Below are 15773 nucleotides of genomic sequence, written 5' to 3'. Positions count from 1 at the left end.
GCCGAAGCTGGGCATGCCATTTGTCCCTCACGCGCGATATCAAATTCAAATGGTAAACAATGTGACAAAAAGCTTGGTAAAGCCATATGACCTGAACTAATAGCAGGCTATGTTAGCCCACAACTCAAGTTTCTCACGCGTTGCCAAATACGGAAATAGCTTTACATTTTTAATAAAGTACTGTTCTGTGTAGCTTATCATTATAACTCGTACAAAGTGCCAGGCATAAAAACGTCATTTTGAATGAGCCATCGTATCACGAGTGAACTGTACGTCATATCGCTCCGGGCTAAATTAAACGGTTGAGTAATTCATTGCCTGGAAGTCGAAATAATACTGACATTGTTGTTTTGATGGCATTGTTAAGTAATTAAGGCTTAGTCAGACTTCAAGCAAGAAACGCACAGCGCCACAATGGCACAAAATGGCTCACATAGACACTATTTATTGAATTATTCAAGGCACAAGTCCATTGAGGCTCTACAACACTACTGTCTCAGGAGGCAAGCGTACGTTATATCTTATCTATAGACATAACAACTAACGCTAAGTTGGTTCATCAGTTGTTTGGCGTTTTTAATAACCAGAAAGCTTTGTTGTATTTGTCACTGATGAATATAAAGTGTATATCTGTATTTCGGCTAAATCCTATCTTCCAAGCGAACCAATTCACAGTCTGCCAAATTGGCCAGACTGAACTAAATATACTTATGGAGATCAATACATTTTATACTAATACGCAAGCTATGTCTTTCCGTTTCAAGTCGCAAACATATCTGGTTTATTACAGTTATAACTCACCGATTAGCTGATTTGCTGGTTATTTCCGGCAAATTAGGAAGCCAAAATTGGTTGGCTTACTCGTTCTTAAGCTATGACTGAACGCTGTAAAATGTCTTTTCTTACACGTGTAAATCGGACGAGACTAAACAGAAGCCTGCACACAAAAGCAACGGAATAATCTAAATTTTACCTCTTAAACAGTTGTGTAATGCGATGTGTAGCTTTACATATGAGCCTTCTCCATTACGACACTGTATACACACCACCATACAGTCGAGCCATAAAAATAATATTGACATTAAGTCAATGTTTGAACACAAGCCAATCCATTTAAGGATATCGACATGCGTATGATTTATATTCGTACTGGATCGTGTCACCTAATCGCCCATTTTTTTTAATTTTTTTTTATTAGTATCATCATTATTTAGATGCTAATATGTATAAATGACCAGCAAGGTTTACGTTTAATAATACGCCAAACCCACGGACTATTCAAAACAGGCGAAAACATTACGCTGGAAGCATATGCGCCCCGCAACATTTGTGTAGGGTCACGAAACGAATCACCAGCATGGGGTTGTCGGAAGTGTCAAGTCTTTGTGGTTCGCCAATGGTCCTTCAAATCATTTTTGACATTTACTCAGACTATTTTATTTTTTCCTTCCCCCTACGCCGGTTACCATAATGGCGAATACCGATCAGGGCATTTGGCGTGACTGTCTACAAACACCACCTGGATGGATTTTGAAAACCTAAAAACCCTAAACACAACGCTTCACAGCTAAAGTCTCAAATTTCCAAAGGGGGTATAATTTAAAATCCAAAATAGAACTTTACAGATCATAGCCCAAACTTAAAGCCATAAAAAGACTCGAGATTGTTTGAATGATTTCAAGTGACAAATTCCCAGGCCGAGTTCAAGCAAAATAGCGTGGCTGAAACGCTCATTGGGAGCTCATACCTGGAAGGCAACGCTTTAACAGTATTTGTCTGTAACAAAAAGATTTCTAGATATATATCCTGAGCTTCAAACATTTTAATACTCGTTATTCCTACAGTCACATTCGAAAAACTGATTACTCTATTTCGCATTATATTCGCTTTAAACCTTCTCATGTCTAACACTCCAAGCTTTGCTCGAATTCAACAAATTGTGTCAGCTTGCTTTACCTGCCACAGAGGTAACTTATTCAGCTTGATATGAACGATGTGTCATTGTGCGTTGCTGTAATGCTGTCCCGTTTCAGAGATCTTAAACGTGACGTCATTTTTTCAAACTCAGTTCGTGACCAAGTATTACATGCAATACAATGATTGATAGAAATCAGCAGAAACTCAACTGATATTTATTGGTGATCGTGTAGAACGACAAATAAGCTGACGTTGGATAAGGCCCCAATTGTGATATAAGTTGTTGGTGTTAATGCTTATCTGGGAATAAATATGAATTTAAGAGACGAGTGCAACTGAATTGAAATAAAATGCATTTGATTTAACTTTTTTTTCACAATCTACTTGTAACAAATTGGCAATCTAAGAACAAATGAAAGAACACAACTATCGAAAGTAGTTACAGTTCATTGGTCCTGATCAATATATAAGATATATTTTATGTGATTTATAATATGCAATGATGGAAAATTGCCTCATTTGTCGTGATATTCCAATAAATTATAACTCATACATTAGATTTTCTTAATTTTTTTCAAATTATATCATTTGACAAATTTTATATATTATCATAATTATTTTTAAACATATTATATAGCAATGCGGAAAAGGGTCTTAATGTGACGTGTCCACTTCACGCCTAGTTTTATATTTATCCGTAAATACACATCAGAATATATCTGAATAAACAATCGACACTCATAAATACATTAGAGCTCTTTAATAAAACACAAGCACAATTGCCGGAAATTGGAAATTGCATAATTAAAGATCCGAGCAGTGTATTCATAAGGACTTTAATATTTAGAATTATATTTATCATATTTGTATATGGTATAAATTAATGCAAAAAAGGCTTTATAACAATTTTACACGCCCGTTTTATAACATAAAGATATCCGCCAATTCGTTAAGTTGTGGATGATTTGTCACAAAGCTAGATTTTAAAAATATATACGCGTTATATGATACTACAAAATAACACATAGGCATACTTGGGCAATGAATAACATATGTCGTTTAGGTAGAGATTATTCCTCTGCCATGCATGGCCATGTTCGTTTGTGCAATTCACGTCCTCTTAGCTATTCATATACCGTAAATTTAAGACGGAAATGGACACATAAAGTCAGTAATGCTAAATTGAATGGAACTAAAAATGAGTTACATGTTACGTAATCGATCTTACATAAGTATGTGTGATAAATTAAATGCATAAAAATAGGCAACTGACTAAAATTAATAGCGTATTCACGTACGCCGCGTTTTAGTCAGTTGGACGTCATTTGAAGACGCTCTATTTCAAAATGCTACTAATGGATTCTACAATTATTGAAATATCTTGAGATATCTTCACTAAAGGAAATCCCTACTTTGTGATAGTTGTCGCTTTCATGCGTAAATCTGTATCCTGTCTCAGTCAGAAGAATTTTTATGCTTATGTGTGTGTAATATGAAGCAAGGTTATTATTGAAAAATTTGAACAAACATTTTTCTACGTCGTTCCAAACACTTTATGACGCCTCCACAAATTTGAAACTTAAATCTATTCCGTGTTCTCGAGAGATTCCAAAAAATTGCATATTTTTGTAATAGGCAATTTGGTTCTCATTAGGCCTTGAGCAACATTTAGACACAATAATGGGGGCTAGTTGGTAGGTTATGATGCCATTATAATAGGTTACAGTGCACAAGAAGCCATTTAAGCCCACATATAATCCTGTAAGAGATGGTTGCGTTAAAAAAGATTGCTGATCTTTTTGGTATTGGTACAGATAACTACTAGTTGGCCACCACCCGGCTTATGATAAAGTTGTATGCACGATTTTCCATTTAGTACATATGGAAACGTGTCTGAAAGTTGCATAAATAAATCAAATGTGAGAAATTTCAAGACTTTGGTTCTTGACCAAAAATGTAGTATCGATATGAATGACATTGAAACGAAAACTAAACTATAAACTTCACCTAACCCTGTGTTTTGGCGATTAAACCTGATTTGACACTTAAAATGACTACTCATGTGCGCTGCCTACTGGCGTAGGGTTATTTATAAATCATACATTGCTTTCATTTTCTGGCACAATCAGTGTATGTTATTTATTTAGTGAAAATCTGAATAACACTTATGTATAGTAACGGATGATCAATCCATCCAGGTCTTGTACACTGCAATGCATCGATGGGACTAAATATGCCACTAGAAGGCGCATGCACTCAAGGCTGAAATCTCTGTCCTGGAAAGATGTTTCAAACTGTTTGTACATCTGATTTCAAATTCAAACCTGAACAAATTTCCAGAGACTCGAATTGACTCGACTAAGCGTCAGTCAAAGACAATTTTGAATGAGTTTGCGAGTCCATACCCAAAGCTCAAGTACAAATTGCAGAAACTCGAATTGACTAGAGTCATCTGAACTAAATGACCCGACTAACCATCAGTGAATGACTGGACACTCGAAGATAATTTTGAATGAGTCTTCGAAAAACACACATAAAATACGATAGTCACGTCGATTAATGTTGCATTAAAAATATACCGAAATAGGTTGAAATGCTACCCATGTGAATGTTGTCAATACCTGAAAAATTCTTAGTTTGACTTTCAACATAACGTTGGTTTAATACAAAATAGAAGTTTCAAGTCTTAGTGTCAATATGGCTCATATTTTTTCATTTCACAGATGTTTAATATATATTTTGTATAGGTAGAATTCGAAACGGTAGCGACTCAATTTAAAATGTGACTGCAAAGTTCATTGACTGGACTCGGGTCTCAAGTTTTTGAGTTTCGAGTTTTTTTGAGTAACCAACTCAATTCGCGACTGGACCCGCACGCCAGACTGCTAATTCTCACACCTGAACAGAAAATCTAATTGGTGAAAAGAAACGTAGTTGAATGAAGTGGCAAGCGCTAGGGAAAACGCCACTGATGCAATAATTGAATATATAGTCTAATTTGCATTGAATATAAAATTGTCATTATAAATTTACACAATTTTTATATGTGCAGTGTAGTGAGGAAATTTGAAGCAACAGTGCTATAAAAATGTACTTATGTCAGTCTACAACTCTGCTACGATCTTGATAAAATTTATGTAAATGAATAATTTTCCACTTTGAGAAATTCTTTCTTCCTGATGCAGTCAAACATAAACTTCGTACGAACTATCGGAATCTGAGAATATAGAATGATAAATCAAGTTATTGTTCACAAAACAAGAATTATTTACTTTATTTAAAATGAGATACAGCTTCAGTTCGTAAGCAAAATTTAATAGGTTACATACATGCACACAGAACAATTGTATTAAGCTAATATATAGCTTTTTTCGTAAAATATTGCCGGCGTTATTTCACTTCGGTGATTTTTAAAAAAAATTTTGGTCTTGAGGATCTATGCAGGGATGGACAAGGTTTTTGGAGGAGGGGCCATAATTTTGCCCACCTAGGCTGGCGGGCCATGTAAGTTTGACGTAAAAATTAATAACACTCTATGAACAATATTGACAGTGTTCCAACAGCAAGAGTGGAAATAAGCCTCGTGACAAACCAAATTTAATAGCAATCTTAACAAATTTTTTGAGCTATATACTACAACATCGAAAGTTGGTTTTAGTTTGATTGAGGCAGCATCAGGAGGGCCATATTGAATTACCTAACGGGCAGGAATTGGCCCGCGGGCGTAGTTTTGCCCATGTTAGGATAGTAACTGTTTTGAATATGATAACATAGGAAGTGAACTCTTCATGTTCCAGCCTTAATGCTACCAATCCACCCAGGGTCCGGTAATATTGGTAGCTATGTCGAACGGTATAAATCTATGTTTTTGGAGACTGGAAGCTTTCTATGGTTACGTGGCTGTTTAATCCGAGCCTAGTTTGTAATGCTTTATTATTGATTGGTTGACGATTTCAATTGTAATGAATTTAAAACTTCAATAATATAGGCTACCTGTGTTTTCTTAGCTTCATGAACTGACAACGAGTCCTTCTTGAAGTCTTTCTTTCCACAGATGAGAACGTGATCATCAAATGTTTTATCGACATACCATTTCGGTCGCTTCTCATATGGATTTGTGATAATGAAGTAAGCTTAAAAAAGGAAGAATGAGTATTTGGAGGTTAGTCAAAAATTGTAAGAACTGATTGTATCTGCGAGTCTGAGCTTAAATCCTGTCGTATTATGATCTGATGTCAAATTGATAAATAGTGTCGACAATCAAATAATGTAATTACAACCGTTTCTGGAGCAAGCCAGATTATCTGATGTCAGTACACATCCAACCTGCAATGCATACAAATTCTATTTTTGTGTCCTATATTTACATACATGGTCGTCCGCCACATCTGATTATTATTTCCGAGTAGGATTCTTGCAATGCTCCGACTTTGTGAGCTCGCAATGCTTCGGATATAACCAATGTCTTGCCTTCAAATACCCTGTCATAAAGTATTGTTGTGAAACAAGGAGTTTAAAGATGTAATAGTTATGTATATCCAGGTAAGTATGATTCGACTTATGCTTAACAAATTTTTATCTATCTTATATATTAAAAACAATGAGGTTGAGGCTGGAAACGTTTTTGAAAAACACATAGAACGCACAAAGAAAAACTGGGTTAATAATTTTATTAATAATTTTATTAATAATTTTATTTCACAATTAAATTTTGATTTTTCTATTAAGAGATTTTTTTCAAACGTATCCCAAGGGCTGACATTTGAAAAATTTCTTAAATTCGATATTCGATTTGATCTATTAATATTAAAAAATAAGTTGAAAGTAAAATTATGTTTAAATTTCCTAATAACCTTGATGTTCCAAAATGTTCTTTCGTCTTTATTTTCTTTGTAACCTTGACAAAAATATGTTATTAGCTCAATTTGGGATAGGTTATGTTATGAGTAGACATGATCTTATTTCAAAGTCCTTTAAAGCCGAGTGAACAACAATTGTACGCAAATCAAAACGGGCTGCTGCCATGGTTTTATATGCAACATAAATATGACTATATTATTGGGTTACCTACAATATTTCAATCTAGATTTGAGATACACAAAACAAATCTATTCTGATTTTCGGGTTTATTACAAACCTTGTTGGACAAATTTGACGTTTGATTGGATAAGATCCACCTGGCGTCTGAATGTATTACCTTGAAACCGAAACTATTTACCGATGCACTCAAAAACAGTACGGAAAGATTTTTTCCAATAAATAAATTATTATTCGGCACTTGTATGTTCAACTTTCAGATTTTCTTTAAACATTATTTTTCCAAAACCATAAATCCTTGAATTAATTGTAATTTTAAGCTACTCAATCTAACCTTGACACCTTCTGGGGCGTTGTTGATAAGTGGAGATAGAATGTGTTCAGTATTTTGATCATCTCCAGGAGAAACTTTTGAAGAAAACAGTCTGCAAAAAACGTCACTTTAACCTTCATGCCAACAACTTCTTTCGCGTGGTAATGAATAGTGTAGATAATGTCGGAAAGTTATTACGTGTGAGCGCCTCGTCATCTAATAATTCAAGGTATACAAAATTTGGTAGACTAAGTTTATCGTAAAAATGCTATGAGGGGAGGTATGTAAAATTGTTGCTGTGAGTATAACTAACCTATAATAAGTAATAACCAACAAATTTTTTTTAATCGAGTTTTCCACCAGCATATAGTTAAGGCTACACACTCACTTGTAAGAAGAAAAATGCTCTAAAGTCAAGTTATATTTGAAACTTGAGGAAAATTATGTCATGGATTCTAAGATAGGAGTGAAACCAAACTATCATTTCTGTGAATGGTAGGTTTCAACTGAAATATTTCAGAATGCAAATACTTTTTCCCCTTCAGTTGTCTTTTCTTCTTCTCTTCTTTGACATCCTGAAAAGCGATAGTTTATTTGATAATGGGTTTCAAAATGATTTGAAAGTAGGTTTGTATGTTTAATGAATTATACATATTTTTGAAATGCTTTTCGATCTTTAAGGAGCCTAAGGGATTTTTATTGGCATTACCAGAATGTAAAGTGGGGCCAGCAGTAATGAGTTATTTTGACTATAATAAATATATATTGTAAAAATATGATGTCCTAACGAAAAATCGAAATATTTGGGTTCACTTCATGCTCTGTTGGCTGTCACAAGCAAAACACATTCAAATTTGATGAATTTGATTTTTATCTATAGTTAGATATCTGATCGTGGATGGTAGTGTGAGCAACGGTGTCTTCAAAATGTCGTGTCCCACTTGTCCCACTGTCCCGGGGCACATGTGGGACAGGTGGTACAAGTGGAACACGTTGGACAAGTACAAGTGGGGCACGTGGGACAAGTAAGACACGTGGTACAAGTGGGACACGTTGGGCAAGTGGGACAAGTAAGACACGTGGTACAAATAGGACACGTTGGGGAAGTGGGACAAGCGGGCCACGTGGGGCAAGTGGGACACATGGTTCAGGTGGGACACGTGGTACAAGTGGGACACGTGGAACATGACATTTTGGAGACACCCGTGTGAGCAACGATAACAAATTGAAAACTTTACCGATGTTTCCGATGCATAATTTCAATTAAAAAAGTTGTGTATACCGATTCAATCTCAGTTAGTTTTTCTTCGATCTGCTCAGGTAAATATAGCTGGTTTTCCACGTCTTCAAAAACTCCTTTTGAAGTTGGCATTTCGGTTTCTATCGATGATTTCAGAGCAAAAATGCGTCCAAGACTAAAAATATTTCGTAAAAGGTATCACCTTTACCGTCGTTCAAAATATCATTACATACAATTGTTCTGGTCATTAAGCAACGTATACAATTTTGAAGGTTATCACAGAACCATTTCAAAATTAGTGCGATATCCTCTTCATTCATCAATATTTCGTTTTAAAGTATAGGTATCAATTGACACTGTATCATGGTGAATACTCATGTAACTGAAAGAGGCGGAATCAGGGTGTTTTGATCAGAAGTCAATCCAAAGCAGAAGTCGTGCTCTCAAACTCCCGGAGTCGAGAGTCGAAGTTGTTTTAGAAAGTTTTGAGTCAGAGTTGAGTGTAATTTCCCCTACTTCATAGATCTGATTTAGAGTGCCATTTTCATTAATCTTATGTACAAATTTTGATAAGGATTAAAATATTTACCTTTCTAATGTTCCCACTGTATTAAGTTTTGCAATCCAGTGTTTGGCTCCATCTCTCAAATGTTTTGAATAAAAACTATCAATCTTGACCAATACAATGTAAGTCTTTCTGATGGAAACGATTTCATTTGTAGCATGGAAAATCACCATTTTTTGTCCTTCTCGATCGTCGTTTCTGAAAAAGAAAATAAACAGACATAAACTAAACATTTTTAGCGTCTGATTCTAAAATTCAGGGTCGCTGTTTTTGTATTTTTCGTTTAATGTATGTCCAAAAACGCAAAATTTGTGTAAAATCTCCAAAATCCAAAGTCAATACTCTTGTGGTAGCAAACATATGACTCTAATAAGTATACGGAAAGTAATATTAGTCGTTTATCTAAAAAAAAACTATTCAAATCTCTATTCTTTTAAGAAGGGTTTTTATCCGATATGTTACTTCTTACACAGCACCCATTCAGAAATGAATGCACACTTTAAAATTACATGGGAACATATACATATTGAAATATCTAGAGACAATATATACCTCAATTTAATCTCCGCGTTGTCGATTCCATTTAAAGTTGCCCTTCTATATTTCTCATCCGCTACGGCAATTAGGGCACTCTGAGAGTCCTCCCATACTCGATAAATGGTATCTTGAACCACCATATACGCAGATATTTCATTCATTGGCTCGTCTGATAAACATTGTTTGTAGGTATTTATTCTTATTTGGACATATGAGCTATACCTAATGAATGTATATAGTCTTGTTTGTAACAACGATTCAACGACTTCAGTGCAATGTCTAAATTGATAACATCTATGCCTAGGAAAAAGATTGGAGTAGAGGAATCAATCAGAATTACAAATAGCCACAATTAATTCGATATCTTGATTTACCATTTCCATATTTAGGTCCCATTTTACATTCATTCAGCGTGATGTTCGATAAATTGATATAATCATTAAATTGTTGAAATTTCATGTTTTCATTCAAGTATGTTACTTCAATGTGCAAAATCTTTTGACCAAGCAAATTCTGTTAAAAATAATGAAAATAATCTTGAATGTGTGTAAGAAATATAATGCAAAAAATGGAGCTTTCAGAATGGAAATGCACTAAGAGAGCTATGACCATGTTATATTTGAATCTATGTTACTCTATCTCGAATTAAAAAAAGTTATACTCAAATTGTATGACATCTAAGGATTTTGTGAAATATATTCATCAGCGAATGCAATCAATAGAACAAAATGAAATCGTTGAAAAAATTATATCTAGTATAATGTGAAATAGTTTTGTGAAGTTTTAATTTCGGCGTGGTAAAAATTAGGCGTATCAAGATTAATTTTAAGGGGCGTACATATTTAATCGGGGCAATTAACTATTATCAATAACCTCAACATCGTCCTGCGGCAACATCAGAGAGAACGTAATATGTTTTCTGATTGCAACTGGCAGTCCGTGGATAAAATACTTCAAGTTTGTGTCAGAGGATTCCTATTAAAAACAATTAAGTTTATATTCCATACAATATTTTTTTTATCCATGAAAATAATTTTACATCTATTAACATGGGAATTGAATAATGCATGAACGGCACTATATGTCGCTTGACCTACATCAAATTATATTCTCCAGCAAATCAAACACTGTCATGAATTGTGATTTTTTACAAATGTTTCCACTCAAAAATGTACAAATTATCCGAATAACGGTAATCTACGGCAGAATTAGGTTTATAGTATCGAAAACAAATGCGAACTCATCAATGCTCACCAGTCAAATAAATTTTTATGCCGAAAGGCTTTTCTAAGAACTTCAATTATATGGAATTCACTACTTCATAGCTGAATTTGCAATCGCATTGGACTGTACTACTAACTCTTAACGCCCGATCCGCTAATATAAATCTTTATAATTTTTTGGTACTTTAGTGTGGTCATCCGTAACTTCGATCATAGATTAGCCTTCTTTATTTTTGAGTGAGTGCGCGTGGCCTAGCTTTGAGTGAATTTTTCTAAACAATATACCAGTAGATGAAATTTTTGGCGCTCCAGAAGTGTGTATACTAATATGGAGGTAACTAATTTTGTTCGTCTACTTCACATCCAGTTGTGTGAAGGAACGGAAGCCTATGGGCAAGGGGTATATTCACATGGCTAACACAGACGTTCCCGAACTTGTAATAGAACTAAAATGAGGAAAATCGGAATGAAATTATGGCCTAACCTTAACCTGGTACACACACCCATTCGAAATTTTAACTCAATAATAGCTATAGCTATAATTACTGAATTAATTTACAGCATTTCTACCTTCATATGAGGTCTGGATAGACTACGTTGATTAAACGTAACGCCGTTTAGTGTTTCCATGTTTATTGCAATGTCAGTAACATGGGTCGACTCTCTGGAATTATAGGAAAGACATTTTATACAAATAACATTCATGTTATAAATACAGATTTACTTTAGATTTTTATGAAAACGAAAGATTTAGTTGGAATTTATTAAAAGTGTTTTATTTTCTTGATTTTCGCTTTCTGCATATACGACAGACCTCATGTTACAATTTGGAAGTTAATGTTCAGTGTTCAGTATGTCAAATCTAGCCCTGAATCATGTGTTTTATGGCAGTTGTGATTGGATCTTAAAATCGAAACCCCGTCATTAGTGTTCTAGATAGATATATTGTAACATAGTCGACACAAATCGTTAATATTATCAATAAAGTTGCCAGATTTTGAGCAATATATGTATATAGGTACCAATATTATATTTATTGAGGAGAATAGGCAAACAATGAGCATGAAATGGTAAAACTTTAAATGGTTTTAACAACCCCATGTTTTAATTCGATATCAATACGAAAAACCTGAGAAAGATCGGCAACAGCATGTCAGATTCAAAATCCTCTTCTTCATTTAACCAATAAAACGCATCACTTCCAAGATGACTAGAAAGCTTTGAGAAAAAAGAAACACTTTATAGAATGTAATCTACGTGTAGATTATTACTCATTTCATAAATTTTATCTCCTAAAATTGACAAACCCATCGATTTAAATGTGTGTATTGGAAAATATTTTTGAGCCACAAACACATTAAAATGTTATAAATATTGATGAATTAGCTTCTGGTTGCAATAACATCAAATGATGATGCTGTTTTTGCTACTAATTGGTAATTCTCATTTCAAGTGTCTATTTTTACGGAGGATTTTTTACGTAGCTTTTTCTTTGCATGAGAAAGTTAACGGGCCACAGATTGTTTTATGCAACAAAAGTGAGCCATGAAAGAAAAAATGTTGAGAACCACTGGGTTAGACAGTGTGACGCGTTTGAGATGATAGGCATTTGATATGATTGTGCTTAACAGTATGGTATAATTAAATTCGTTCATATATATATATACGTTACACTTTTATCATTCTACACCATTAAATAAGCGTCTTCAATATTAAAAATAAAATACTTCTCTGAGAAAATCTGGAACGTATTGTCCTATAGTGAAAGCAGCAATAGGTACACAAGAGGCTCTATTTGGAGACTTTGTCGCCTCGTTGTATTTCTCTACCAGTTTCGAAGCATTTCTCTCTCCTTCATTCACTTCTCCATCCGTAAATATTAAAATCATATCCCGATATTGTTTGTTGTCTTTGCTTGTATAAAGAGAATTATAAAGAGTATAAAAACAAGGCTCAAATATGAAGACAATGCTTCGGCATCCGTGCGGTAAAGCATTTTAGCTTCAAGTTTGCTTTGCAGTAAAGATTGATGTTGAAGCGATCTAAAAGTCTACTTTGTGTTCAATAAGTTCAGCGAGAAGGAGAAAATGAGTGAGAAAAGTGAGACGGGCACGACATAAATGGAAAACAAAAAAATTAAGCTAAAAACCTTGGAGTCGAGTTAGAACACCGGCGTGACATAATAAGAAGCGTTTTGCTTATATCAAATTATACGTAAAAATCCAAACATACTCGTTCAATACACTAAGTCCTTCCATCAATCCAAGTCCCAAGTCGGTTCTTCCTCTTGTGTAGAGGTTTTCGATGATGTATGTTGCATTGTTCTAAATAAAGGCTTTGTTACCTTTGCATAACTAAAACTGCCCAGTCTGTATCTTCTTATTCAAATACCGGCGCTCCAGAAGTGTGTGTACCAATATGGAGGTAACAAATTTTGTTCGCCTACTTCACATCAGGTTGTGTGAAGGGACTGAAACCTATTGGCAGGGGGACATTCACTTGGCTAAAACAGACAGTCCTCGAATTCGTGATAGAACTAAAATAAGGAAAATCGGAATGAAATTATGGCCTAACCCTAACCTGGTACACACAATACGGGAATACCAAAATACTTTTTGAAAAGCACGTTTGAAAAGGTGGTTTTACGCCCAAAATGAAATATGAAAAAAGCTTGTGGCGAGATTGAGGCTACGAATAAATAATCTACACAAAGAGATTTTTTTTTGTCAAAATCAGAAATTAGTCGCTTTTTTGAGATTCCGGGCATTTGCAAAAATTATGTTTTTAGGCATAAATATATCCAGCAATTTCTCCTTAAAGTTCTTCAACTTGATGGTTTATTCTAGAATCTAGACATTTATGTCATGTACAAGGTGATTTACTTTTACATTCATTTTTTTATTTAACACTATGCAACTAGCCGTTATTTTGAAATAGATACCTTGGTTTAGACCTCATGTCTCAATTAGCTTATATAATCTGACTGTTTATAAGGTTATGTGTGAATAAATTTTATTGATTGGACTATCGTACTGGGATATGATTTTCAGTTTGCTGAAGTGAGTTTCTTCATATTAATATAGATTTTTAAAGAGTAAGGGTCGTTTTACCTTCCCATTGTCATCCATTAAAGTCAACGGCATATCTACAACAACATCACATGCAAAGCTTACAATAGCTAGGAAATCTTGTTTCATCATCTTTTGTACAACAAGATTCGCAAATATCTGTTGAGAAAATTTGATATTTGTCAGCACTTTACGATCGATTAAATTGGCAAATTCCGCAAAAATAAGTCGTTGCTAAGAAATATCTGCTGTAACCGTATAACTCGTACGCAGAGTGACTCGTCAGACAATTGCTTTTTTTGCATATTGCTATTGCTCACGGCAGCAAAAACCGAAAGGAATTTCAGAATATCATTGAAAAATTTGCGTTTTTTGTTTTCAAAATTCACTATGCTTTGCTTACTTTGATTCTATCTAGCAGTGATATAGAGCAGGTATGCCCAACGCTACAATCCATGCTACCACTAACATCAATCACCAGAACATATCTTAAGGGAAGACGATGTGTCCTTGTCTTCTCTAATGAGGATAATTCCATAACAACCTCAACAGCCTGAAAAAGAATTAGAATACTGAACGACACATATTATCGAAAACACTTAATTTTTCACTCATTAATGATATAGACTTGAGAAACTTATGTTTCCACCTTGTGCGCCATTGAAGTTCTAAGAATAAATTAATTATATATATCTTAAAAAGGTAAATTCTTTTAAATGCAAATAAGTTTGCAAAAAATGGTGGCTCGCGTTTTTGATTTTTCAAAAGTTTACGGGCCACAAGTGGCTTAAAAAGATTTGACCAAACTAGCTGTAATGGTCTTCTAGGAGGCACTTCCACCTTTCAACAACAACATGTATATGTATGAATGAACAATCATGTTACCTTACTATTAGTAACTTGGCAGTAATATTTCGTTGTGAGAGAATGTCCATTTCTGGCATCTAAAGTCACTTTTGCTTCCGCAAACTCTAATTCAGACATACCGACTATTATATCAATTGAGATGTTACATACACTACAATGACACCTATATCTTACCGCTTTTATATTCAAAATTTTGAGCGGTACAAAATATTGATATATCAATACGTTTTAGAATAAATTTAAAATATAGATCGACAATTTTCCAGTTTAAATTCAGATTACGAGGCATGACAATGTGTTGAATTCTGTTTCATTACGAACAAGACTGAACAGATAGCCATAGATGAATTAATACACGACCGTACAATAATTAATACAGTTCACTGAATCATTACCCTGTCATATACTCTTCAGAATTACCCTTATCACTTATTTAGTAAAATTTAAAGTATCTATAAACTCAATATTAGCGACCGGCCACTATTCTTTGCGAGAGAGTATAAGATTATGTCTAATGGCTATGGCTAATGGTCTACCTACAAATCGGCTTTATTTATTTATTTTTCCTATCATATTTACATATGATTTCCGACATCTGTAATACAAATTTCACGGTTGTTTATACCCTTTTTTTATCGGAGGATATTTCAGTACTACTTGAAGTATTTAAACTAATTATCTAATAACGCCTGATTCAATATTTTATGGATTGGTTGGAGTCCTCAACTTGAAAGATGCTTTGAAATTGGCAAGTCATCGAATCGCTTTTGTAGTGCACTCGAGCCAACCGTCGACTACCCGAAAGGCCATTTAATTATACATTAGATAAAATCATGGTAATTTCCTAAAAGACAAGCCGGTAGGCGTCCAGGATCTCCGCTGACACCCAGGCCCGCGGCATACAGTATATCGCGAGGATCCAATCCATTTTAGTCTCTGTAGCACTTTAGTGGTCGGCCTAACTTCGTTCAGATTTAAATCTCTTTAATTTGTGCGCTTGGAAGTG

The 15773-nt window shown here is 34.4% G+C and overlaps 2 protein-coding genes across 2 annotated transcripts in view; both read right to left on the bottom strand.

Moving 5' to 3' along the window:
* LOC120347319 (protein DD3-3-like) overlaps positions 1-15773 on the bottom strand; it is a 69123-nt gene that overhangs the window by 9725 nt on the left and 43625 nt on the right. The gene's annotated exons all lie outside the window — the stretch shown is intronic.
* Positions 4022-15199, bottom strand: LOC120341230 (uncharacterized). Its single transcript, XM_078113994.1, has 18 exons — positions 14786-15199; positions 14304-14453; positions 13943-14059; positions 13065-13156; positions 12560-12746; positions 11962-12050; positions 11403-11496; positions 10483-10584; positions 9984-10122; positions 9625-9778; positions 9097-9270; positions 8550-8682; positions 7799-7842; positions 7289-7379; positions 6771-6814; positions 6289-6398; positions 5911-6050; positions 4022-5134 (listed from the first exon to the last, which is right to left on the bottom strand). Exons 1-18 carry the CDS (start codon positions 14882-14884, stop codon positions 5051-5053), a joined length of 2043 nt encoding a protein of 680 aa, XP_077970120.1. The 5' UTR covers positions 14885-15199; the 3' UTR covers positions 4022-5050.

Source organism: Styela clava, chromosome 1 (genome assembly GCF_964204865.1).
Source record: "Styela clava chromosome 1, kaStyClav1.hap1.2, whole genome shotgun sequence".
Classification (NCBI taxonomy): Eukaryota; Metazoa; Chordata; class Ascidiacea; order Stolidobranchia; family Styelidae; genus Styela; species Styela clava.
Note: the sequence above shows the minus strand (reverse complement) of the source record. Positions and strands in the feature narration are given on the sequence as shown.